Source organism: Semicossyphus pulcher, unplaced genomic scaffold, assembly GCF_022749685.1.
Source record: "Semicossyphus pulcher isolate SPU_LCO1_2020_fin unplaced genomic scaffold, fSemPul1.0.p SCAF_15, whole genome shotgun sequence".
NCBI lineage: Eukaryota > Metazoa > Chordata > Actinopteri > Labriformes > Labridae > Semicossyphus > Semicossyphus pulcher.
In genome coordinates this window covers 12,894,855-12,921,776 of record NW_027211659.1, presented here as the reverse complement: position 1 = coordinate 12,921,776, position 26,922 = coordinate 12,894,855, and the positions used below count along the sequence as shown (strand labels likewise).

The 26,922-nt window shown below is 39.9% G+C and overlaps 1 protein-coding gene across 1 annotated transcript in view; it reads left to right on the top strand.

Moving 5' to 3' along the window:
• rapgef4a (Rap guanine nucleotide exchange factor 4a) overlaps positions 1–25,909 on the top strand; it is a 33,696-nt gene extending 7,787 nt beyond the window's left edge. The window contains exons 5-31 of the mRNA XM_069662643.1: positions 9,681–9,753; positions 13,158–13,222; positions 14,284–14,334; positions 14,451–14,557; positions 15,215–15,336; positions 15,437–15,620; positions 15,705–15,789; positions 15,895–15,955; positions 16,120–16,196; positions 16,288–16,434; positions 17,483–17,598; positions 19,239–19,324; positions 19,693–19,771; positions 19,857–20,007; positions 21,336–21,424; positions 21,596–21,626; positions 21,724–21,802; positions 22,159–22,305; positions 23,047–23,144; positions 23,777–23,902; positions 23,993–24,171; positions 24,244–24,334; positions 24,407–24,457; positions 24,638–24,725; positions 24,865–24,929; positions 25,036–25,090; positions 25,184–25,909. Coding sequence (XP_069518744.1) covers positions 9,681–9,753; positions 13,158–13,222; positions 14,284–14,334; positions 14,451–14,557; positions 15,215–15,336; positions 15,437–15,620; positions 15,705–15,789; positions 15,895–15,955; positions 16,120–16,196; positions 16,288–16,434; positions 17,483–17,598; positions 19,239–19,324; positions 19,693–19,771; positions 19,857–20,007; positions 21,336–21,424; positions 21,596–21,626; positions 21,724–21,802; positions 22,159–22,305; positions 23,047–23,144; positions 23,777–23,902; positions 23,993–24,171; positions 24,244–24,334; positions 24,407–24,457; positions 24,638–24,725; positions 24,865–24,929; positions 25,036–25,090; positions 25,184–25,311 — 2,631 coding nt within the window. The 3' untranslated portion in view covers positions 25,312–25,909. The remainder of the gene's footprint in view (positions 1–9,680; positions 9,754–13,157; positions 13,223–14,283; positions 14,335–14,450; positions 14,558–15,214; positions 15,337–15,436; positions 15,621–15,704; positions 15,790–15,894; positions 15,956–16,119; positions 16,197–16,287; positions 16,435–17,482; positions 17,599–19,238; positions 19,325–19,692; positions 19,772–19,856; positions 20,008–21,335; positions 21,425–21,595; positions 21,627–21,723; positions 21,803–22,158; positions 22,306–23,046; positions 23,145–23,776; positions 23,903–23,992; positions 24,172–24,243; positions 24,335–24,406; positions 24,458–24,637; positions 24,726–24,864; positions 24,930–25,035; positions 25,091–25,183) is intronic.
• Positions 25,910–26,922: the final 1,013 nt, after the last annotated feature.

The window sequence follows — 26,922 nt, the reverse complement described above, 5'->3', positions numbered from 1 at the left end:
ACCGAACCAGCATGTCTTTGGACTGTGGGAGGAAGCCGGAGTACCCGGAGTGAACCTACGCATGCACGGGAGGAACATTTCACACAGAAAGGCCCACTTCGTCCGGGATTCGAACCAGGAACCTTAGTTATCAGTCACTATTTTTATTTATTAAATTCAGTGTTATAACCTTTATCAGAACTGTCGTTTAAAATTAGCTGCAATGAAAGGAGCTGGCGCAGTGTCAGTGTGACAGTGGTTTGTGAGTTCACATATTTCTGCTGGAAAATACAGGTTTAGATTCCTCCACAAGGGGGCGCTGGTTTAGCTCAGCGGTTAAATCGTGCATTCCAAGTACAGAGGCCTCAGTCAGTGATTCGGCGGCAGACCCGGGCTTGACTTCCAGCCTTTGGCCCTTTGCCACGTGTCATCCCCACTCTCTCTTCCCCTGTTTCACACTATTGTTGACACTATTCACTGTCCTCTCTCTCTCCCTCTCTCAATAAAGGCAAAAAAAAAAACCTCTACACTGTTATTATCCATTGTACTTCAAACATCATTAGTGATAATCTCGAAGTTATCAGTCTTGTTCTATTTGGCGCCACCTTATGGCGATAAAAAGCAATAAAGGGCGTATACGTCCCAGATCACCAGACGTCTACGGCTGGCTCCCTTTGTCACGGTTGTAACTCTTGATTTTCCTGGCTGACGGTCGCTTTCCTTTTTAGACTGTTTGCCTTCATCTGAGCGACAAATTTGTTTCTTTTTCTTTAGATTTTCACTTATTTTTGAAGTTGTATCTGTAGTCATCGATCTTTTCTTTGTTTGTTCAGCCATAGTAGATTACTGTTTACTCGCAACACTTGCAGAGACCTGAAAAGCAGCCGCTTAGCTCCGCCTACCCTCTCTGGCAGACCAACCACTGCTGGCTGATGGAAAACGTGTGATTTTTTCCGCGAATGTCGCCACAGACACCCAGTCTGTAATATTACTATATACTGCAAATGCAAAGGCTTTCATCAGTGGGCCATAGGCTCAATCACCACTGTGTTACCTCATTCAGCGATAGATAGTGACTTAATAGACATTTATTTACATGAAAATCTTAAAGATTATATCTTTAAACATGAGATAAATAATATATGTGAAACTATATAACAACCAGGCCAGTTTGACATATTTTACTTTAAAACTAAATTTTGAGCAGGTAAACATTTTCAGGTGATCAGGTGATTATTTCTTGCTGAGGGAGTTGGATGCAGCTGTCCTGTGGCTCCGATAAGTAACAAGGTTACAGATAAGACACCAGCTGCTCTCTGTCCCTGAAGGAAAGCAGCCCAGTGATAGGAACTGCTGGATGGTACCGTCCGTACATTTTAGCTGTACAAAGGAATATCCATGAATCCTGCTGGAGGCCGTCTTCCTCCTGAAAGTTTAGAGTTGATTAAAGCAGCAGGGGCATTTTTGCAATGATTTCTTCACATCCCGTGAGAGCGACCATTCTTTGCTTCAGTTCATCTTTTGTTAAGGTGGCCATGCTGAAAATGAGCTACTACTCTGTGTTATGTGTGTGTGGATTAGCCAAGGCGTGTGTGTCTGTGTGTGTGTGAGAAAGAGAGAGAGAGAGGAACAGAGAGAGAGAGCGAGCATGCTCTCCAGTGTGCTCAGTGACTGGAGTTGAGTAATCACCTAGCAACTGCTGCTCAGAAGAAGTCAGCAGCTGACTGGCACTCTGCTCGACTGACACAATGTTTTCGCTCTCAGAGCGGCGTGCAGGCTGCGCTGATGTAGCTGCTGGACCATGCTGGACCACGCTGGATACGACCTATGAGGATTAAGAGGGTTCGGAGGTCTTTTCAGTCCTTGATAGGCTGCATCGGACGCTGGTAGCATCTTTAGGTAATCTTTGACTAACTTTAGCGGTGAATTTTCTGCATGAGGAATACTGTACAATACACGGGAAATTATTATAAAAACTACTTGAAATTAAGATATTGCATTTTTTTTTTATTCCGTCTAGAAGTATTTCAGTTTTGACTTTCTGTCGTGTTTCTGTGTCTAACAGAGCAGATGTGATTTGTATTTCCTGGGCAGCTTTCCCCACAATTGTTCCCCCAAGTGGCCTGAAGTGTGCCTGTAAGACTTCAGAATAATCACTGAGAACAGTTTGCACTACGAGGGTTATGCAATGTGGGGCGAACAACTCAAAATACAGCAGGGCATTCATGCACATTGATGCACACAATGCGATGACCTGCTCAAGCATGAAAGGCTGAGGTGGAGCATGAAGTGAGAATGCACTGAGATGACTTGCTTGATATTTTGTTATGACACAGATACGACTGTGGACACTTCATGTGCAGCGTGATAAAGATACGGGCTGTAAATTTAGCGGCTTTTTTACTCTGTGGTGACTTTACACTGTTTTAGGTCTTCGGGGAAATGTCACATTATTAGTAGAAGCCAGGGTTGATCTGTCCTGCTGCTGTGAACAGTGAAGTCAGTGTATGAGAGCAAATAAGCACAACAGTTGACTGAGCTTCACAGGAGGAAAACAGAACGGCACATCTGTTATGACAGACATTCTTAACACTCCCTTTTTATGTGAGGATAAACACCATGTGGTGATTAATGAGATGCTCATTTATACTCACGCACACTCACATCGAATATGTATTTAAATTATGTGGACTTAATATGCTTCGGAAAAAATTGCGCTTTTAGTATATAAAGTATTTTTTATTTGTAAGTGACGCTACAGTAAAAATGATGTTAGTAAGTTGTGGATGTTATTCATGTAACCAGTTACAAAATCCAGGCATGTTCTGTGATGACACACACATGGGTTTCCTTTCAATGAAGTTATGATGATGAGCACAGAAAAGCCGCATTCTTCCAGATCTCTTGACAAGAACAGCAGTGCAGGGCTGGCAGCGCCTTTTAAATAGGCATTGGGGACTTTAAGCAGTGACGGCTGAAATGACGGCTACGGCATTAAAAAAAAAATCCACTTTGCGCACTTCCTGACGTTGTAGCCCAGCTGTCTACTACGGGAGAATGATTGGTTTACCATATCAGCATAACGTCATAGTGTGGGCAGTAATTATATGGGTTTTATCGTATTTGACATTTCGTTCATTCGATTTTACCTTTATTAGTTTTATGGATTATTAGTATATCTGGTAAAGATACCCACTAATTTGACAGTTTTTCCTGTTTGTTATACACGTCATCCGTTGACAGATCAAATCATTGCTTAGTGACTTTAGATTTCTATCACTACGGCAACACGTTGGAATGTTTCACGGGCGCTGTAGCCGTCCCTCAGGCGTCACTACTTATCATCATCGTCTGGATTAAGAAACAACAATGTGAAAAATCCAGATGTTTGGCAAAACAGTATAAGGTATAAGGGTGTACTTGCCAAGACTGCATCTTAAATTGCAATTTAATCGTTATCGCAATATGAGCATTCGCAATAAACATTGGATTGAGCCTTGGGTATAATGATGCAATCAGTCCAAACTAGCTGTCAGCTACACTTTTGGATTCAGGAGGGACATGTGCAAACACCGGTTTTGTGTAAAACATGCAGAGCAGCAGATAGACATATTAAGAGTTATGTCTAATATGCACTCTTTGTTTATATATCGCACTTTATTATCATTATCGCAATATTGAACAATGTAATCATACATCACTCATTTCTCATATCATGCAGGCCTAGTACTTACAGGGATAAAAGACAACAAAGAGAAGTAGTGCATTGTGTTGTTACTGATTATAATTATCCTTAATTTGCCACAGCTCTAATACATATCTTAGCCTACATGCTAAGACAATGTCCATGATCATAGCCAAGTCCTTTTAAAAGTGCGATTACATGCGACATGTACATGATACGTACGTCTACATTTATGTTTTTAGTTTGCTTTCCTAAAGATGTCCACAGTGAAATGCAAGACCAAAGAAAAAGAAAAATTCTCCTCTTCTTAATCATTTTGGAATGCAAACTACACAATAGTTTTCTTTCAGCTAACTGCAAAAAATGTTCTTTATCTTAAATTTGAATATCCTCAAAACACGGAGACACATAACTCTGGCAAATGTGAAGATGTTGTTTGCTCGTCTATGGCATCACACTGAGGTCATGTTTGGAATCCACAAATCTATAATCTCATTAAAGGGATAATCTCGAAGATTTTCATGTAAATAAGTGTCTGTTAAGTCACTATATATCGCCGAATAAGGTAACACAATGGTGATTGAGCCTATGGCCCACTGATGAAAGCCTTTGCATTTGCAGTATTACAGACTGAGTGTCTATGGCGACATTCGCAGAAAAAATCACAAGCGGTGCCCAGTTAGTGACGTGTTTTCCTCGACCAGCAGTGGTTGGTCAGCCAGAGAGGGTAGGCGGAGCTAAGCGGCTGCTTTTCCGGTCTCTTTTTTTGCCTGACAATTTAGGAGAGAGATTGTGCCCTTGCTTGTTGATCTTATTTACCTTAATTCTTTAGGTCCTGTTTATCTGATCGTTGAAGATAGCTCTTTTGTCTCGTATCACACTCTGCCACATTCTTTGAGCAAGAGGTAATTCTACAACAAATGATGATAATATATGCTGATAAAGCCCTGTGTTTGGTTAGTGATGGATTTTATGTTAGGTAGAAATTTGTCAGAGGGCCCCTTTTTTAAGCTGCACTTCAGGGTCAAAGACCAAAGTGAGTTTTTATTCCTAGAGTCTTGGATTTGAAGGGATTTAGACTCTCTACACGTCTACCTGTCGGATCAAACAACATCATTCTCATTCTGGAAGTGTTTCCAACACCTCTCAGCTACTTAAAGTAAATCCTCTTGAAGCAACAGATCATAATCTCCTCTAATGTGATGTGATCAGATTATCAAAAATAACAGTAATTTGTAAGAAACAGGATTGAATAAGACTATAAGCTGTCTGACTAAACCTTTGTGCCTGCTGTTTGAATGCCAAACCGTGACAGATTATTTTAACAAGTTTGAATACATCTAAAGCTCATTCCATGCTTACACACTGAGCTTGTTTGTGCCTTATGACTGTGAGCGTCCATTTATTAGTAAATGCTAATGTGCGAGAAGTGAGCCTGGAAATCACCAGCGTGTCTTCCCTCTTTTATAAGTGATAGTAGATCAGGACATAAGTTTTCAGTGAAGAACTACAGTAAAGTAGCGGAACAAATCGCACCCAACGGCTGTTTTATGGTGACGTGAAGTGTTGTCATTAATATTTGAATGTGCGTTTCAAGGGAACATGGTAGGCGCAGTAAGCTCTGGAGTTTTTTATTAAGAAGGTTTATAAATCTTTAAGGGATTTCAGAAGTGCCTTTTATTATAAGACATTGTTTCTCTCACAATTTGAGTATATTTGCAGTTTTTAATCTTTCTAGTTAAAGTGTAAAATGATTCAATGCTCTAATAATCCTTTGGGATTGAAGGGATAAAGGCCAATGAGTGAAGAATGCGTCATTTAAAAGATTACTCAGACAATTTGGGAATGAAGATTAGAAGATGGAAAACGCTCTTATGTCCATATGGTAAATCTGAAGGTGCAGCTAGCAGCTTGTTAGCGTAGTTTAGCATAAAGGTTGGACACAGGACGAAACAGCTAGCCTTGCTCTGCCTGGGGGTAATAAACAAGATAAAAATATTTTTTTCATCAAACTTGGTTGACTTTAGAGGTGCGAGGCTCTATCCAAACATTTGTAACATTTGAATAGAGCCTGCCTCGCTGTTTTCACTATTTCTGCTGAGCTAAGCAAACCAGCCACCAAGCTAGGCTAACCAGCTGCTAGCTCCATCTTCAAATCTAGTGGACAGACATGAGAGTGGAGTCATTCTTCTACTCTAAATCTCTGCATTAATTTAACTGTTACTAAGTTTCAAACATTATTGTAATTTCTGGGATATTGGTACATGTCTACTGCTTCAAATAATTGTTAATATTGATAATAATAAACTTTATTTTAATTTAAAAGATTGTATAGTTTTGCTCCACAGAAAAAAGACAAGAACAGACATGAGCAGGACTGTTACTAAATATAAAAGTAAATTGTTGATTATTCTGCTTCTTATTTTGCTAATTAAATGATTAAGAATTTTTTCCAAACAATCTCAGAGTCAAAAAAGTGTCCAATATCTGGTTTTATCAGACCAACAACCCAAGATATTCAGTAATGAGAAAAGCAGCAGACCCTCACTAAACAACTAAAAAGCTGATTTCAAGGGATGCATTTTCGGTTGACTAACGGTATCATCTCACATAAAGTCATACGCAGACAAAAAGAAAAAACAAAATCACATATGAAAAGTCAGCTACTAAAAAACAAGCTGGAGGTTGTTAAAAATAAACAAGGCTCCTTATGGAAATAAATGCATTGTGTGTTGTAGGAGTCAGAGACGTCATTACTTACAAAATAGTAACAGAGTGCTTTTTTCGCACCTGACAACAGTCCTTATCCTCCTCTAAAACAACACCCCCACCCTGCACTCTGCATACAACCCCCCGGGAGCGTGACTTTATTGGCTCTGAGGGGTTGAGTTCATTTGTTCATGTGCTGCTCGGTTTAAGTGCTCCTCCCTAATCCTAAAATCCTTTAATTGTCAACAAAGACAGATAGGCTTGTTAAAGAGGCTTTGAATGCGTCAGTTCGGTTCCTTTGATTAACTTTGAATAATTAAATCTCTTGTTTGCATGTGTACAAAATCCCCTCCACAAACGATACGTTTTTATAATCTGAGTGTTGCGTTAGTTTAAACTAATCTGTATCTTTTAGAATCTTAATGAGCAGCAAGTCAGAAAGTCAATCCTCATTTTGGGGGAGATATGTGGAAATGTTTTTAAAAACTGAGGTCACTGAGACGTTTCTGAACTGCTTCTTGATCTAACAAAAAAGCTGTGTCCCTCCTATAAGACTGCTAAAGTGATTAACTGACTTCAGAGGGTGAAATTTAATTTAAAACATGACCTCTGAGCTATACATGACCACACAGGAGCTCTATAGTTCTATGTACCGGTGACTCTTCTCTGTCCGGAAGATACGACATTAGAGAAAATTGGACGGTCACTAAGTGGTCCGAAATCAGCTTTTTATTGACTTAGAATGGAGTTGCTTTAGCACATAATCAGTTTTGTTCCTCCTTTGCCACAAATTAATCTTGAACCATCAACCTAGTGGACCAAAAATCAAAGGATCAGCTCGTAGATGGTGGGGTTGCTCCTGTATGATCAAAGATTCAGAATTTAGTACTTTTTAGGATCATTGCTATAAGTCATACCACCGTAGTACTACACAGTAATGGATTTCAAATGTTGTTATGAGCACAAGAGCTGTGCAACTTCATTTATAGTGGAACATGTCCTAAAAACGCAAACAAGAAAACAAATTGAAATGTGACGAGGTTTAAAACATGACTTCAGATCTGCTGTTGACAATAACTTGCTGTAAAATCAGTGACATTTTCAAATATTTCGAGCTATTTGAATTTAGGATAGATTTGACCGTATATTTCCTCTGTGCCAGATATTTCAGTTCACATCTAACTCATTATCACAAGAAATACCTCGCCCTCTGTTGTGTATTCTATAGAGAAAAAGACAAAGATAGCTACAATGTCAACGTTACCTGTCAGTATACAAAGCAAATTACAAGGCAATATTTAATAGTAATAATCAAATGATCAACCTTGATTTTGGCCAAAATACAATAATTTTGATACAGTTTGTTAGCTAATATAGCAATATGCTAAACCAATGCTTCTAAATCGTTCAGTGTAAGCTAACGTTATTTTGAGTTAGCTCCTAGCTTACTAGCTAGTATCTAGCCTTGGCTAACTGTGGTGCTTTAAATGACACAAAATTATGTTAAAATTTTTCAGCCTAAATATTTAGTTCTTCCTTGTTTCTGGAGCAATAAACCCTTTCATTTGGATTGAACTGAAGTGAATTGATGATGAGACATTCATGTACTTAATATTACATTTTTTTTGTATTTCTTCTAAATATTGTGGGCTGAGTTTATTTCCAGTATTAGTCAAATATAAATCGTCAGTGGTGAAATTTTCCTAATTTATTTGTTTTGTGTTCTACTTCTACTTCATCGAGTGACCTCGTGTCGCTGTGTTTTTTTCATGGCCCATTGGCCATAGTTGGATTAACCTCTATCTACAGAATCATAAACAAAATAATGGCATTTACAAAAGTGCACAGGTGCAGTACAAGGTTCATTACATAAAATCTTTGATGCTGCAGGGCACTGTGATGATATAATGCGTACAGTTGTATTGTATTGTTGTACTACAAGGAATTAGACAAATTGTAATATGTTATCTAATGAGCGCTTGTCGGAAAGAGAAATTGAGAGGACAAAAAGAGAAACTGATATTGAGAATTACGTTTTGAGCCAATAGTTCATTGGGGACAAATGTACTACAAAGGCATTGTCATTTTTTATTTAAAAATAATATTTTTGGCCTCTATTTGAAAGGGCAGTGGATAGAGTCGAAAAGATGGGGAGAGAGTGGGGATGACATGCAGCAAAGGGCAGAAGGTTGGAGTTGAACCGGAGCCACTGTGTTGAGAATTGGGCCTCTGTACATGGGACGCATCATTTAACAGCGACTGCAATGACCTATTAGGATAAGACCCAATAACATTTAGAATAGTGTAATCTGCATAAAAATGTACATTACTGTTTGGGATGGCAGGGATGTTTTGGTTCAATATATGCTGAATAAAAGAGGACCAATAACAGATCCTTGTGGAACACCCGTACTAATGTTAAGAGGACTTGACTTGGAACTATTGGACACTGTTGTCTTAGTTTTACCTGAGAGAAAGTCAAACCATTTTATGGACTGTTCATCCACTCCAAAGAAGTAAAGCTTTTCCAAAACAAAAGAAAAACATGATTGACTTATGACGATTGACCTGGCCGTCTTTCAAATAGTGTGCGTTTTTGCACAGTTTCTACTGTAACTCGGAAGAGACAAACTAAACACCAGCTGTTTAAAGGGCCTTTTGTGTTTTTTGCTACCGTTGTTTCTCAGCTGTTTGGTATCTACAACATAACAATGTCTTCTCCCTCAGTTACCAACTTACTAGGTGCACCAAGCTTAAACTAATGCAGTACAATACAACAATCCTGAAACAAATCCTAATCTAATGCAGGATATAATTTCAGGTTTAAGAGATGTTTTTGGTCATTTTAGATAATATAAGTGTGTTGAATCTTAATGCATTTTACCAACCGGTGTTTCTATTATTTATCCACTTTATTCATAAGAAGAAAAATGAGCTAAATAAAAGAATCACCTCTCTCAAAAAGGAGGAGTTTACTGAAGGGCTGATGTATTAGATTACAGGTAAGGCTGTGTGTGCGCATTTTGAATACTGAAACTGGAAAAATCTCAGTATTGGAAATACCAGCTATGAATGTCAACTGTTGAGTTACAGCACGCAGTTCTACACACACTTGACCAGGGGACATTACCCTGACCTCTCATGGCCAAGTTGATGAAGGGAGGAGACAGGGAGAAGGATTGCCTTACCCAAAAACTCTGCTACTCTCTTTGGGAAGGCCACACATTTCAGTAAAATTGATCGTAACTTTCTGCTAAAAACTAATCGATATGACTGATCTGTTCTTTTGTGTCCTTTATTTTTATAGAAATATCATCAGTGCATGGCTGGACTGCTCGCCCCACCCTATGGTGCGATGGAAAGTGGTTGTAGTGCCGACAGTAAGTGCCATCAGTTAATGATTATCTTTTTCTGAGTGGTTTAGACGCAGGACTCACCCATTTCATTTATAAGCTTTTGTGATTGGTTATATCAAAGTTCACGGGGTACAGGTCGCTACAGATTCAAACCCATTGGCTGTAGAATAAAACTTGTATGTAACAAGAACTTCAAGACCACATTTAACTTTTAAATTAAGTGCAATGAAATATGTTTAACGGCAATAAGTAGAGGAAGGACTAAACTTTTGTGTAATGTGTAATGATGTATCACAATGTTAAGGCAGTTTAATACAATATCCAATTCTGTACAATGGGTAATAATATTTTTGTCTGCCTAACTCCATTACGCTCCAACCCTCCTTTATCTGCATGCATTGTGATAAAGCCTGATACTTTTATTTATGCCTTTCTGTTGCAACTTAACTCAATATTGACTCAGCTTTGCTCAAACAGAGCACTTAACTTGACAAGACAAAGTCATGTACTATAAAATGATGGACAACAGTGCACAGTGAGAAAATCCAGAGTCAGTTGGATTACTGGCAGTGGGTTGATATTGTTGTATATCTTTTGATCGTAAATGATGGAGAAAATGTTTATTTGTTTTATGCCCCAAACAAAGAGGTTTTAATTTTTTAAAGACCTTATAATCTTTAACTCACCACCCTTAGATTTGGTTATCTACTGTATCATTCTGGGCTGTGTTTAAAAGTTGATGAGTCTGCTTTAGCATTCATCACTGTTACGTGCTCTGGAGCAGCACTGAGAGAGCAGAGTATGTTTACAGAGTACAGTAGAGTACTTTGGGGATTTACAGTATGCACTCCACGCATGAATACACCAAGACAGAAATCACATGAAGCAGCTGGAGGCTGATGCACTCTGCTCGTCCACAGCAGCCCAGTGGTTCTTACTGTACTCGAATGAATTAAACATGTTTCAAATAGTTTTCTTAAGTACAACAACATCTTTGCTGACACAGCATAGGTGGAGCTTTTAAAATCAGCGTCATCACTTTCATGCATTCAGCATCACTCTACCTGAGCACAAACACACGCTCACTAGTTCTTCAATAAATTGAAACACTTTGCTCGCAGCTCTGACACGATAAAGATGAGGATTCATCTCTCATATGCGTACTGAAGACTGAATCCCTATAATTGAGATTGAATTGATGTGACACTTGAATGAATGGTGTGATAAACATAGACCAGCATGGCAGCATCACAAACAAAGCTGATGGACAGCTGTGTTAACTTCACAAAAAGAGATAAACAACCACAGATTCTTTACAGTACCGTAGTATTTAATATAATTGCAGTGTGGAACATGATGTCATGCACCAAAATTATACTTAAAAAAGCTTTAATTGATTTTTTTTTATTTAAAATGTATTACATTTTAAAAGGAAAACAATGTGAAAGTGGTCCATTTTTGTAATGAACCTACAAAGAATTGTCTGCTGTCTTTGCCACCCTCTTGGGCTTTGCAAAGCTTTATATAGAGTTTTATATCATTGTTTAGCTGTCTAGCTTGCAACTTTACTGTTTTGTTTCATCCACATTGCTCTCATAGTTCCATTGAAGAAGACAAAATATATAAACCCACAGTGCTCTAAGTGCTTAGCACCAAACAGACACAATTAACAATGCGCTTGTGAACATAGTAGCTAAACATCCAGATATTTGGCTCAAAAATTGGTGGTAGAGACCAAATATGGAGCTAAAAGGAAAGTAAATATTGAACTTGCTTTCATCAGATGGTTAGAAACATAACAAAAAATAACAATAACATTGTACTATATATATACTCAACAGCTGGATGAGTAAATAAGCAATTGTTTGCTAAGAGCCCGATTAGACAGAGCGCGTTTTGCAGGCTGTAAAACGTGAGGTACAGTTAAAAAAAGAGCAGTTCGCTGTGCCTTTTTTAAACTGTTGTTAAGGCAACCACCGAATCATTAGCTGTCATTAACCTAACCGTTATATTGTAAACTGACAGAAGGCCTGCCTCTCCTTTCATTCGATTGGACAATGAGAAAAAACGGCCATGACGTTGGACCCTTTATGCTTTGAGTTGAAGTTTTTTCAACTCGAAAAACACGAGGCGCTCTGAAATTGAAAACAACTACAAAAAAGCCGCCCCGGGCTAAAATGCGTCCTGCCTGATTGGGCCCTAACAAGAAAAGCCAAAAATGACGGTGATATGCCTAGTAGTGTTTGTGCTGCCACAGAGGCCCAAAAAAAGAGGTTATTCCAGGTGTAATGTGAAAACAAATTCTATACAGTTGAAAATGTTTCTTCTCTCTGACCAAAGCTGTTACATCATTTCCATAAATAAAAGTAAATAACAGTTAACATTGACTGTGTTCATTTGTATCATGGATTGTATTTTTTTCCAACTTCATTCATCATTTTTATCTCCATTGGAAGTTGTTTGGCCAGTTTTTTTTGTCTAAATGATAAAATTATTTTTTAAGATAACAGAAAATTCTTGACAGCAAAGAAAATGTCCATAAATAACCTTTAATTTAAAGCTTCCAGGAACCAAAACCCCTGTAAACAAAGTGAACATACACAGATATTTCTTTCCCAGGATGTATAGCAACAAGGATAATGTTACATTTTCAAGCCATGTTCAAATTTCTATGTATCGTGTGGATTCAGTATGTTTTTGTGGTATCAGCAGTCTGAAAGGCACGTCTAAGAATAGTTTTCCCCTGCAGATACAGTTGTGACCGAGCAGCTCTGACTGATTATGTTATTTGTCCTGGGGGGCAGGACAAGCTTGAAGCTCCTAGCAGAGAACAATAACCACACCCAGCTTTACAAAGCATCTGCAGGACTGTCACTTGGAATAATTACATCACTTTGCTGCTCCTTACAGTAACAGCTACAATCCCAGAGAAATAGCATCTAATAGCATCATATTTTAGGGGAAATCTTTATTAGTTAGTTTGTTTGTACTGAGGCTGAAAATCTCTAACTGAAAATCAAAAGGGATAGTATTTGTAGGCGATACAATCAACAACAAATACCCAGTGTCAAATGATAAGGTTATGAGTAAGGCTCCTGGTTTATAGTTGTGACTGAAATGAATGCTATGTTTGTCTGTTTGTAAGTGCAAAACAAACAAACCATTCAAAGGGGGATAAAATAAAATAGGAAATTTCGGCCCTCATGATCTGACATGTAAACCAGAAATAATTCCGCGAAACTTTGAAACAGTGCGTCCACAGAAGAGTCTGATCTTATTTCGGCTTAGAATAAGTGGTTTAAGAAAGTGTGGACCTGCAGGGGCTCTGTTGTTGACATTTTCAGTGAAAATAGGAAACATTTCTCGGTGACTTCTTTGCCTCAGATCGTTAATCATTTTGTAAATAAACATTCTGTTTTTCCCACCAGGAATGCCGGACAAAGAGAATATAAGCAACAACTCATTTGTTTCTGTCTCCAAGCACCAGAATAAGGTATGTTCGCCCGACACACATGAATTATTTACATGATTTAGTGTTTACATGAGTTATGAAAGACTGGGAGCGGCCGTGCGGGTGAGACAATGCTGGTTTATTGGCCTTGTTCCTGTCCAGCAAAGTGTTACTGTAAGCGGACAGACAAACTTTGGCTATAACTCAGTCTGTGCTTCTGACAGCATCCTTTACTGTTACGCACATCTCCAGCAGAGGATGGGAATACGTTTGGAATGTGAAGTTTATTTAAAGTGGGTCTAAATATAAACAACGTGCCCGGAGTTTTTGTCTCCATCCATCTCAGTTCCTGCCCCACCTTTCTCCTGTCACCGTTTCCTGACCTCTGGCGTGATAACGTGGCACTCCAGCAGATTTATGGTGCCCTGAGCTTTGTTCCTGCATCGAGTTTATACAGGATTGTTCTGTTATGTAAAAACAACCAAACCCATACGCTGCTTTTTTATTATGTAACAGACAAACAGCTTTAATCTACGTAAACATATATAAATAATAAGAAGGAAAGCCAGCTTTTAAACTGAGTGGGTACTGAGTGGACTAATTTTCTAGTGAATAAATAATGAACTTTAAAGCCTTCACATAAATGCATGAGTGATGCTGCTCTCTGAAGTGTGCAGAATGCATTTAAATGTCACAGCCCGGCAGCCCACCCCGTGGTCCCAGCAGGGGAAAAAGAACACTTCACTTCCGTACAGTAATGCACAATATTTGTGTCCCATTTAACCACCAGTCAAGACTCTGGTAATAGACTATTATTTTAACTGAGAATCAATAAAGAAAGCCATAAGTTGGCTTTAAATTGACAGCTAACAAACACATGATATCAGCTGTGAGTCATGTGGTAGCAGCAGGAAGACCACAGTGGGAGGAAAAACACACATTATCTGTTGTTTCCCTCATGTTTTGTGTTCACGACAACAATAATTTTTACCCGATTTTTGTGATTTTGCTTTTAATATCATCTCAAATTGTTTAGTTTCATTGTCATCCTTTATGTGTTTCATTTCAACTCCTCTTATATTTTCTTTCATTTCATTTTGCAGAAGTCATTCATTGAAAGTCCAGCCAAACCCCACCTTATATGCATTTCTCAGGTAGTAAACTCAACCACCTATGTGTGTATGTCGGGACCAATCATGACCTGTCTGTGTGACAGGTGCTCAGCAAGACTCTGTTAGTGCTGAGATTTACCTTGAATTTTAACATGCAGGTCCCCTCTGAGAAGATCCTGCGGGCGGGGAAGATCCTCCGTAACGCCATCCTCTCCCGGGCGCCTCACATGATCAGAGACAGGAAGTACCATTTGAAGACGTACAGGTTAGTGTGTAGAAAATACTTTATTTTTCCTTTGAGAGGCAATGTTAAAAAATTACAACTTCATTCTCGTAAAATTAGGAATTTTTCCCGTAAAATTACAACTTTATTCTCGTAAAATTACAACTTTTTTCGTGTAAAATTAAGAATTTTTCTCGTAAAATTACAACTTTATTCTCGTAAAATTACAACTTTTTTCTCGTAAAATTAAGAATTTTTCCCGTAAGGGAAAATTGTGTAGCCAATTTGTCACTGGCTACACAAATTCTGCTATCAATACCAAAGTGCAACATACATCAGTAGCACATTTGTCGATATTTTGTATTTTATTTAATCTTAATTTATCCGAAAGGAAAACCATTACTCAGCATAAAGGCTGTTTTATTGCAAGGCTATGTCAACTGTTTAGTAAAACCAAAAACAAGAACAGGCACAGTCAATTAAGAAACGCCCAAATGTGGCAAAACATATCACATAAGTGCTCAGTCTTGGGCCTTAGGAGTAGGAGGAGACCAAAACAGAGATACAAACAAAAAAATGTTTTAAATCAAAACTTGGTTTGGGAAAATGTGTTACAATGTAATATCTTGAAATTGTAATGTTGAAAATAAGTGGTCAGTTTTGTTTAAGATTTTATATAGGCTTGTGTGTCTTTTCCAGGCAGTGCTGTGTGGGGACGGAGTTGGTTGACTGGCAAATACAGCAGAGCTCATGCATCCACTCTCGCGTTCAGGCTGTGGGCATGTGGCAGGTGCTGCTGGAGGAGGGTGTTCTCAACCACGGTGAGACTCTGTGTGACATCTGTGCCTGCACATGTACGTGTGAGAAGCAGAGATTTCTAAGTGCGAGCCCTGCTGTCTGTTTTGTGTTGTTGTGACTCAGTGGATCAGGAGCTGAGCTTCCAGGACAAGTACCTTTTCTACCGCTTCCTGGATGACGAGCAGGAAGATGCTCCTTTTCCCAGCGAGGACGAGAGGAGGGAGAGCCAGGAGGAGCTGCAGGACACCCTGCTCCTCCTCTCGCAGATCGGACCTGACGCCCACATGAGGATGATTCTCAGGAAACAGTGCGGCTCTTTAAAAGCTATAATCTCACAAGCAATGTTAAATAAAGTGGATTAGTGTAATAGCGTTATTTTTCTGTTTTCCAGTCCGGCTGAAAGAACAGCAGATGATTTGGAGATAATTTATGAAGAGCTGCTCCATATAAAGGCCTTGTCTCACCTTTCCACCACGGTGAGTACATGTTATCTGACATGTGAAGGCTGATGTCACTATGCAGACATCAAAATCATGGCAGTAACAACCTGAGTTATGAATGTGTCTCCCCTGCTTGCACAGGTCAAGAGAGAGCTGGCAGGAGTGCTTATATTCGAGTCCCATTTGAAGGCAGGAACAGTGTGTAAGTAATTTGATCGAATAAGTTGATGATCTTTACTAAAAACCTGATAAAGTGGATGATAATTTCATAAATCGGGCGCTAAACAATGCCATTACAGAATTAACCCGATAGATCTGAGATTAGAGTGTATCAGATTACCAAAGCTTTGTGTCTTTCTCTCTCAGTGTTCAGTCAGGGGGAGGAGGGCACATCGTGGTACATTATCCTGAAAGGCTCAGTCAACGTTGTCATCTATGGAAAAGTAAGTAAGATCAATCCAAACACCAAAGGTGATTATGCCTCTCTGATCAGGGCATCGATTTATTCATCAGTAACTGATCTGTGTCGTGCAGGGTGTTGTCTGCACTCTTCACGAGGGGGATGACTTTGGAAAGCTCGCTCTTGTCAACGACGCCCCCCGCGCTGCCTCCATTGTCCTGCGAGAGGACAACTGTCACTTCCTGAGAGTGGACAAGGAGGACTTCAACAGGATTCTGAGGGTGAGTTTCTGTTTAACATCCACTGACGCTTTTACAGTCAGAGAAGTAACAACACACTAGTGCCCTCTGTTGGCAAAGACTCAGCTATGCAACTATAAAACTTAATGCGTGCTCTGAGATTATGCTGCAGCTCTCTGCAGCCATTAGATTAGTCATCCTGCTGAATATGAAAATTGTTGGTAATGACTGGTGGTGCTTGAAGGCAGATTTGGGGTTAATTAACTTTTGTGGAAAGCTTTCATCTGTGAGATCTAATGGCGTCAAGAACTTCCTGTTCTGGCTGAAATACAGGAGCAAAGTTTTGGTGGTAATAACTGGGATTGGATTGGCAGAAAAGTGAAACATTCACTCTGAATTGCTTGTATATCTAATTAGAGAATGTTATAAAATATTATTGCAAACCATTTTAACAGTAGAATTTGTCTTAGAAGTAGGATTTCCATGCTACTTTATACTTATACCCCCCTTCATCTCAGAGTAGCTTTTAGAAACAATATTATCTTTACATTGGCCTAATTATTTAAACACAAGACTGTTGATTTTTATGGTTCATGGCAAATTGAAATAAGTACACTTGTGCATCATTTTATACACATTTCCCCAACATTCAAGCTGAATAATTTGTGGTCTGTGACCATTTGGTGCATGTCATCCCCAATTCCTTCCTCCCCACATTTCCTGTCTCTCTTCAGCTGTCCTATAAATAAAGGCAAAAAAACAAATCTAAAAAAAGAATACAAAATATTATTTGGCATTATTACAAAGTCAAGACCTTAGTTTAAACCGCCCGCTTGCTAAAGTTAGCATAGCTGTGTGCTGTGTTTATGGGACAGACCGTCACAGTGAGGTGTGATGTTGGAAACAATGTGTTAAGTTTATGACATGCCGTTCTCTGATAGTTGTGGAAGCGGCAGTAAAACAGAAATGAGCTACCAGACAGACAACCTTACAGTGTGTCGCTTCCTCTTCATACAGGATATATTAAAATATATGACTTACGTGTATGAACTGTGTGTGTGTGTGTGTGTTTGTGTGTGTGTGTGTAAAGGACGTGGAGGCCAACACGGTGCGTCTGAAGGAGCACGGTCAGGATGTTCTGGTGTTAGAGAAAAGTCTCAGCAGCAGTCGAACCTCCAGCCATGGAGCCTCGTCCTCCCACTACAAGTAAATATACCCACAATGCACTGCGGGACATTTCACACAGCAGAGCTTCAATAATAAACATGGAGGGTTTAAATAAAGTCTGTATTAAAGGTTGAAATATGTTCTGAAACAGCTGGATGCTGTAGTTTTCAGCAGATGTCATTCTGAAACATGTAAACTGTGTATTTAGATAGTGAGTATTTTCAACTGTGGATTAATATGCATTCCATACTTTGGTGATATTTTGTAGCAGTTTTGGTTTATATCTAGTTTATATCCTTTTAGGTATAATAAGTAGTACTTTTCCTCGCATTTTGTCAACAACACATTCAAACTGGGCCCCTCCTCCTGGGCTCTTTGTCACCAGAAGCTCACTCTCACTCTCTCATGCAAGAACACGCTCACCCCGCCGAGTTAACACCCACAGCATCACGCTTACCTTTGCGCTAACATGCTAACTGCCAGTTACCATTGCGCAAGCATGCTAATCGCCGGTTACCTTTGCGCTAACATGCTAACCACCAGTTACCGTTGTGCTAGCATGCTAACCGCCGGTTACCTTTGCGCTAGCATGCTAACCGCCAGTTAGCTTGTGCTACCCGGTTTGAGGCACCTACCTGTCCAACAGAAAGAAGGCCAACTCTGCGTCGCTCTTTCGCGATGTTCACCGGTCTGAACGGGGCCCAGATGCTAATTTGAACCACTCCCACACTCAACTTTACGCTGTGATCGGCTCAGGGAACCACAACAGCGCCCCTCCTGAAAACGTCCCGTGCAAAGCTAAACAACAGAATAGATGCAGAGGGAAGGGTCTCACAAGGGTCTGCACACACACTCACCAACACACATGTATAAGTGATGGTTTATATTATATTAGTTTTGTAAAAGTCTATATTTTATTTTTCTAGGAAAATCCTACTTATTATACCTTTAACAGTTTGAAAATGTTGCATCAACCTGTGGCTACTATATTGAATTTCAGCTGTATCATTAAAAACCCTGAGAGTGCAAAGTGAGCACTGAACTGTGTCAGTCGGTGTGACCAGCAGATGAAAACGCTTCCTGACCGTGCAGGCAGCACAAGCACAGCGCAATGTGCTGCACTGCGGCCAACAGGCGGTTTCTTAATAGAGGCATCTGTCACTGCACCGCGACCGCTGTAATATAGAGAGACACATTAATGGTAATGATGGCCCTGGCTCCTAGGGGGAAAAAGAAGGCCTGGCAAGTCACAATTACTTGCTCGGGGTCGCCCTCTAATCAACTCTGCTCCTCACACATGAGAGTGTCAGGACTGCGTTCTCCCTCCTGAGTGGGGAAGACACAACACTTCTTGTGCTGCTCCTTCTTGTGATGCTGTTATCAAGTAATGAAAACAACCGACGCTGGATTGTGTTGATCCTCCTCCACAGAGAAGATGCCCCTGCTTTTTTTTTTTTGTTTTTTAAGGCTTCTCTGACAGCTCTTAGCCCAGAATCCCCTCAATCTTCAGCCGGCCAAGAACTCTATGATTGTAGAAAGGGTTGTTATCAAATGAAGCAATCACAGACACACGTTCAAGTTCAACACAAATCAGTGGAGGGCCATAGCCGTGTCATTAAGCATTAAGAGCCAGTGTTTTTTGATTAGTGAAGGGTGTGTTTTATTCTGTGTTGCTGCAGATACAAGGTAATGTCGGGGACTCCGGAGAAGATTTTGGAGCACCTCCTCGAAATGATGCGATTGGATTCTCAATTCACAGAGTCAGGTACTGCACGCCATGCGACATCCACTGTGTCAGATTAGTGCCATGTAATACAATCTGTCAATATGATGATCTTTTATTGTGAAGGGGTTCCTTCTGTGCAGTAGTTCTGCTTTCTGTGGCTCAGCGTTTCTGTCCTCTGCCTGCTGCTCTGCACTGACCTGTTTGTTCTCAGCTATAATTAGCCACACATCACAGAGCTGATCTAATTACTCCCGCTTGTGTGGATACATATGGTTTTCATTTTGCCTGCAGAGGTGACAGACACGGGGCCATGTGGATGAAAGCCTGATTGCTCTGGAACACTATTTGATCTCTCTCTTACGCTGCTCTCGCAGGTGTCTTATTAAACCTCCTCTTTTGCCCCGCAGACGCAGCCTTAGACGACTTTGTGCTCATGCACTGTGTCTTCATCCCAAACAGTCAGCTATGTCCAGTGCTGATGGCCCAATATCCTTTCAGCACTGCGTTGCCCAATGTGGTTACTTAAGGCTCTGCTTTGCTCACATTGTTTTGATCTTTAACCGCTGTGCACCTACCACGCTCAGGCCTCGCAGGGCTCTGAACAGGAGAAGCTCGACTACACGCTCAACAACAAGCGCAGGGTGATCCGCCTGGTGATGCAGTGGACTGCAATACATGGAAATCACCTGCAGGAGGAGGACATATCGGTGACCTTTCTAGAGGTCAGCTTATAGATATGAATAACTACATAACCACTATTGATAATTGTTCAGTTTAATAGTGTTAAAGGAAGTGATCTAAGGTGTTTTCTCTTTTAAGTTAGTTGGAAAATAAGTATTTGCAAGTATTTGAAAAAAGGGATTGCAGGTTATTTTTTGTGTTTGTTGTTGTAATACACATTGTGGCCACAAGAGGCTGAAGCTCACCACTACCTTTGTTTCATGAAGCGTGAGAGCATTCTTCAAGCTGAGTTTTAATTTCTTCAAGCAATCTATCAGTGCTTTGATGTCTCTTTTGACTATAAATGTATTCTAGTGCATAGAGAAATGAAAACTTACCTGGAAGAAACAACTTGAAGAAATATCCAAGATAATCTGTTTTTCCCCCAAACTGTGTCATGGATGAAAAAAAAAGGAATTTAGAAAGATTATGCTGCCATTTCTTCCCCATCTGTACTTTTACGAAGTTGTAAAACATGACGGAGAAGGAGTTTTTTCTCACTTGCCTTTCAGGATTTCCCTAAAAGTCAGTGTTTCAGTCAGTTTTAATTTTCAAATTCATTTTAGACTTTTGATGACATTCAACCATGAAACCTGGCAGGATTTATAGTGTTTTTTTGATACATTTTTTATTGAGAAACGTGAAAAAAGAGAAACATTACACGTCACACATTTTATCCCTTTATCACCCCACGCAGTACATACACATACACATACACATACAGTGTTAATCATTCCAAGCCTAGCAGAAACCCCTGCACCTGACCGAGGACTCCATATTGTTTTTTATAATTAATGAATTCAACAATTTTGTAAAACTGTTTTGGAACATCAAGTAAACATGTCATGTAAAAAGTATATACAGAGGCCTTCAGAGATGTCATCAAATCCTGAAGAATACGAAACAACTCTTGCTCAAACCTGAGTCTAAATGTTGCAGTCTTTACCAGGAGTTTATTCTGACATTCATTTACAAGAGCAAACAAACTCCTGTGAGTGAGGACTCCAGCTGTGTTGTCCAGTTCTTAGAAACCAATTAGGAAGGTGAATTCTCAATTATTTATTACAAGAAAAATCAAAGGTAAAGACACATTTGGACTTCCTGTTTGTTTTGGGACTAAATATTTACAACATGATGTAATGTATGCACTTACTGGCTGCCTTGAGCAAAAAGGCCGGGGGAAGAATATTGACTACATTTAAATGTTTGCTAATAATATCTGTTTTTTATTCCTTCAACCCCAGCTACAGTGTTGGATTATAAAACCCTTCCTGTATTTTGTTCACTGCAAAAAGCACATTTTTATTCAGAGCTTGTTTATGTTTTGCAGGAGTTTCTTGTGGCCGTAACCAACGATGCCAAAGTGATTCCAGCACTCAGGGACCAACTCACAGAACTGGAGAGAATTGTTAAGCAAAAGTAAGTTTTCAGGGATGTGAAGAAGTTACATTTTCATCTTTAAACTGGCCGTCTGTATTCCTCCTGCATGCTCACATAACTAAAAATGAATGCTGGTAATTTGTCTTCAGAACTTGTTGGTATAAGAACCAAAACATTATATTTATTGTTGCTTATTCTGTCATGTTTTAGCACTGAAGATGCCAGAGTCTCACAGAAAAAGGTAAGACTGGGCTGACTCTTTTCCTTCCATAACACTGTTGATGTTATTCTTATCATGTGGGGAAATGTTTTGATTCCGGACTCTGTTGTATACACAGCACAAAGTCCTTCTGCGGCAGTTCAGCATGGGAGACGAGAAGCTTCAAAAACGTCAGCCAATCAGGAGTCACGATGAAAGTGAGTAAAGGACATGTCTCAACATGTTTGGATAAGTGTGTCCGGCACTGTGTATCATTAACAGTTTATTGTTGCTTCACGCTGCTGTCTGCTACTGTTTTATCATATCCTAATTGTTATCCCCTGACACATCAGATGACCAACAACCATTTTTTGAAAATGTATTATGCCTTAATTGAGATAGACAGAGGACAGTGTCGGAAACAGGGGATGACATGCGGCAAAGGGCCGAGGGTGGGCCGCCACATCGAGGACTACAGCCTCTGTATATGGGACCCGCGATTTAACCACTTTTCAACCACTCCTTCGTTCTGTGTTGCTGACAAGCCCATATTTGTCCTCATTTACGCCCACAGTTCTGCTCAAAGTCTACTGCTGTGACCACACCTACACAACCATCCGTGTCCCCGTGGTGGCCTCAGTCAGGGAGGTCATCGGTGCCGTGGCCGACAAGCTGGGGTCAGCCGAGGACCTGCTCCTGGTCAGCCTCAGTTCTGCAGGAGGTGAGAGCGGCAGCGGCTACATGCTAATCAAATGAGGGTGTAACAATAATTAATCCCCGGTTGATTTAGTGAGTCATTAGCTGTCTTTTGCGGTGAGTTTGCAGGCTGTTAATAGCTGCTAAAGTCGATGCTAAAGAATGGCCTGAAAAACACACAGCTGTTTTTGTGCCAACATTCAACAAGAGGCTGTTTGTGCGAGTGGCTGCTCCTTACTGTAGCGATGCTCCCGTGTGTCTGACAGAGAGCTCTAATGCAGCTCTTAACCGTTCACATGTGACCCGAACTTTCCTTATTAATCACAGGTAAACAAACAGAGCTGTAGCTGCTCTCCTGCATGGAGTTGATTATCCTGCAGCTCATCTATAACCAGTGAACTTTGGCTTTGTAAAGAAAAACGGAGACAGCCATGAGCGTTCACGTGTGTGTAATGATGCAATCAGAAAGATATGGCGACATTTCATTAGAAGCTGAAATGATGAAGGGAAAAAAGTGAAGGGATCAGCACAGGTGGAGGATTCACCCTCTGGGAGCCATGAATGAATCTAATAGTTAGAGTCAGTCAGTCCACTAGCTAAAAGTGGTGAACTGACTGACAGCCTGTTATGCTAGTTTAGCTTAAAAAGCTAGTAGATAACTTTATAAAAGGATCTAAGTTACATTAAACTTGTAGTGTGTAATATTTTTCATAAAATGACAACTTTAAATCTTTTAACACTCGTGTGTTGTGTTCTCGTACTCCAGAGAAAGCCATCTTCAAGCACAATGATGTGTCAGTGTTCTCCACTCTCAGTGTCAATGGACGGCTGTTTGCCTGCCGGAGGGACCAGCTGGACTCTTTGGTGGGTTCATCTCAGCACATCCTCAAAGTTACAAAGAGATTTCACTGAAACCTGATGCATAGTCCAAGCAACGTAGTGAATGTGGAGATTTTTTTTCCTTTATATGTGAATCTTTTTATATAAGACTTTTTATACAAGCCAATCTGTACTATTTACCCTTCTAAACCACTAAACTGCATTCTTCTCTTCTCTTTTCTTTAATTCATATTAACATTATCGATGTCATTTTTCCCGTGTTTAAGTAGCAAGCTGATAAATGCCTTCGTTCATAGCATCTTTTTGGGGGTTTTGCAAAACAAAAATATCCCAGCTGTCATTGGGCGAGAGGCAGGGGTACACCCTGGACTGATCGCCAGTCAATCACAGGGCTGACACGTAGATACAGACAACCATTCATGCTCACATTCACACCTACGAACTACGAACACATTAAAACTAACGAGCATGTCTTTGGACTGTGGGAGGAAGCCAGAGTACCCGGAGAGTGTTGCATGCATGCACAGAGAGAACATGCAAACATATGCCCAAAAGGAGATTTGAACAGGGAACCTTCGAGCTGTGAGGCAAAAGCACCGTGCAGCCTTAGAAAGTAACATTATCAAATATAAAATGCTGTTTTTCTTGTTTTCTAGACGCCTTTGCCTGAGCAGGAGGGCCCCTCTTCAGGGTTATTAGCCAGCTTTGAGTTAATGAGCTCAAAGGATGTGGCTTACCACATGACTTCCTATGACTGGGAGCTTTTTCACTGTGTGCATGAGGTATGACTGTTATCTATTTAAAGTTATGTTTTTTTGGTTCATGTTCATTTATTCTGATTATTTACATGTGTTTCTCTTTCTGTCTGGCAGCTTGAACTCATCTACCACATGTTCGGGAGGCAAAACGTCAAGAAAACCACGGTGAACCTGGACTTATTCCTCAGGAGGTTTAATGAAATCCAGTTCTGGGTGATCACAGAGATGTGTCTGTGCTCTCAGTTCAGCAAGAGGGTTCAGCTTCTCAAGAAGTTTATCAAGATCGCCGCCCAGTAAGTGGTTTACTTGTTTACTATTTTGTGTATTTTTTGCTTTAACTCACCTTTTCATGTTTTCTCTTAAAGCTGCAAAGATTACAGGAACCTGAATGGCTTCTTCGCCATCGTTATGGGGCTGAGTAACCCGGCAGTATGCAGACTGAATCAGACCTGGGAGGTGGGTAAATGTCAGCAGTCAAAAATCTTTTTACCCTAAATGCAAGTTAACCTTTACTGCGTGTTTTCACAGAAACTTCCCAGCAAGTTCAAGAAGTTTTACGGGGAGTTTGAAAACTTGATGGTGAGTTTGAGCTGCTCATTTTGCACTTCCCCATCTTTGAGTTGTGTTCTCTGTCAAAGCTGAACTTTCCTGCAGCTGGTAAAGTGTGTTTGTGAAGCAGCCTTATCCTCAGCTTGCACTGTGATGGATTGGTTTAACACGCTGACGGCAGATCTCAGAACAGTGTGATTGTTTCCACAGGACCCGTCCAGAAACCACCGCGCGTACCGACTGACAGTCGCCAAGCTGGATCCTCCCATCATTCCCTTCATGCCTCTGCTGATCAAAGGTCAGAGGGGTTTATCTAATGATTGTTCATTTTTTTATTTAACACACTTGTTCTGTAGAATTACTTTCTCAACAAAGCAATTTGTCCTCACTTTGCTCTTCCTTCACTTACCAAGGATGTTCCCTTGTTTATTTTCCAGACATGACATTCACTCATGAGGGCAACAAGACATTTATCGACAATTTGATCAATTTTGAGAAAATGGTGAGGCTCTGCGGGTTCCGATTATTGTCTTACAGTTGGTGTAAATCTTTTAGCCACTCAGGTAATTGTTGATATCTGGAGCTGATTATAGCCCTTTGTCTTTTAGCGGATGATTGCGAACACAGTGAAGATACTGAGATACTGCAGGAGCCAACCGTTCAGTAAGTGTGCAGCCAAAAGGATTATTATTTAATGAAAACTATTTATTTAAACCATATTAAATCAATTTTTCCTCATGTTATGACTTGTTTTAGGTCCAGATTCCCCTCTGGCGAGTAAAAACCACCCAGAAGTCCGCACTTACGTGCGCCAGCTTCACGTTATCGACAACCAAAGGACGCTAACTCAGCTCTCTCACAGGCTCGAGCCCCGCAGGTCTTGAAATCACTCAGGGACAGAAATGTTACACTCTGATGCTGCTACATGACAGAACATGTGCTCGCACTGGGATTCATTTACTCCAACACAGACAGGCAATCACATGGAGGACCTAATGACGTATCACATAATGAGATATTGTTTCAGATGCCGTTGCCTGACTTATTAAGCCTTTTATTACTGTAATTTGTGATATTTGAACAACAGTAATTGTAGGTGGGTGAAGTACCTCTCATATCACTGTGCTGCAAATCATCTCAGAGTCAAACAAGAGCAACAGTCGAGGAAGTTAATGATCTTTGGGGACCTCATTCATCAGATTAACATTTCAGACGTAAACACTATGTGATGCAGATGCTTTAAAAGTTCATATTTCTGATATTCAGTTGTTTCGTATCTTTTGTATCAAACAATATTTATACATATTTAAGTGTGTGTGTTGTAAACTGTATACAGATATTTATTTTGACCTCAGCATGCAAAGAGTTATTATGATTGTTTGCCTCTTCATTCATGTGAGCACATTTCTCTTTGGACGTTTGAGATACAGTTCATGTCTGGAAACCTTTTGTGTGCTGTAAATATTAAATATTTTAAATGTATTTGTTCGTCTGATTGTCGTTATTGTTTCATTTTCATTTTTGTTTCATACAGTTTTACAATCATGGTATATTGAAAAAGCAAAACTTTTGTAGTTTGTAGTTTCAACATATATGGATGCTATTTGAGAACCTTTATATTGGAGCATGCGTTTGTTAGTCATTTCCAGGAACTAACGAGATAATTTATATTGTTGACATAAGTGGTATCATAAAACAGAGTGGTAAATTAAAAGTTAGAGTGATACAGAAGGTGAATTTATACTGTACAGACTCTGCAACTCGAGAAAAGTCAAAGTAGTCTGTGTCTATAATCTCAAGCTCATACGTATTATTCAATGCCTAAATTCTGGCTATAGTGACAAATATGTTTCTAATGTTTCCTCAACTAATTTCTTAAATGGAGGAGTGATAAATATAATGTAGTATATTTCAATATAATGCAGTCTAGTACAACACCGCTAACTACTACACAATAATGAACATACACTTGAAAACTAAACAAATATAATCTTCCTGCTTGTCGGCAGATAGTTTGTATTTGGTGCATCTAATTAAATGGCTGTTGAATAAATGTAATAATTTAAAGTACATTATTTACCTGTGAAATATGGCTGCATTATTAGTATAAAGTGGCATAATAAAGAAATAGGCCTACTCAAGTGAAGTCCTAAAATGATTTCCTACATATGTAAATATAAGGAGTCACTTTCCAGAAAAGTGCACTTTAAGCAGTAATTTAAGTATAAATTTAAAATGCCTATGCACATTTCTATTGAGGGCCCTGGCTCGTCTTAGAGCACCACTGTCCCAGGACGTGTAAACACAAAACTATTGGAGGATCCATGGAGTCTGTCCCACTTTGGCCCAGCAGGGGGAGCTGTTGTCATCATGATGGTGCCTGGAAAGAGTCCAGTCCGGTCTGATGTTGTCTGCTGCTGCTGCCGCTTGAAGAAGTTGTGCAACCAGTAAAACCACCGCGGAGTGAGAGTGGAGAAATACTAAAACGTCACATG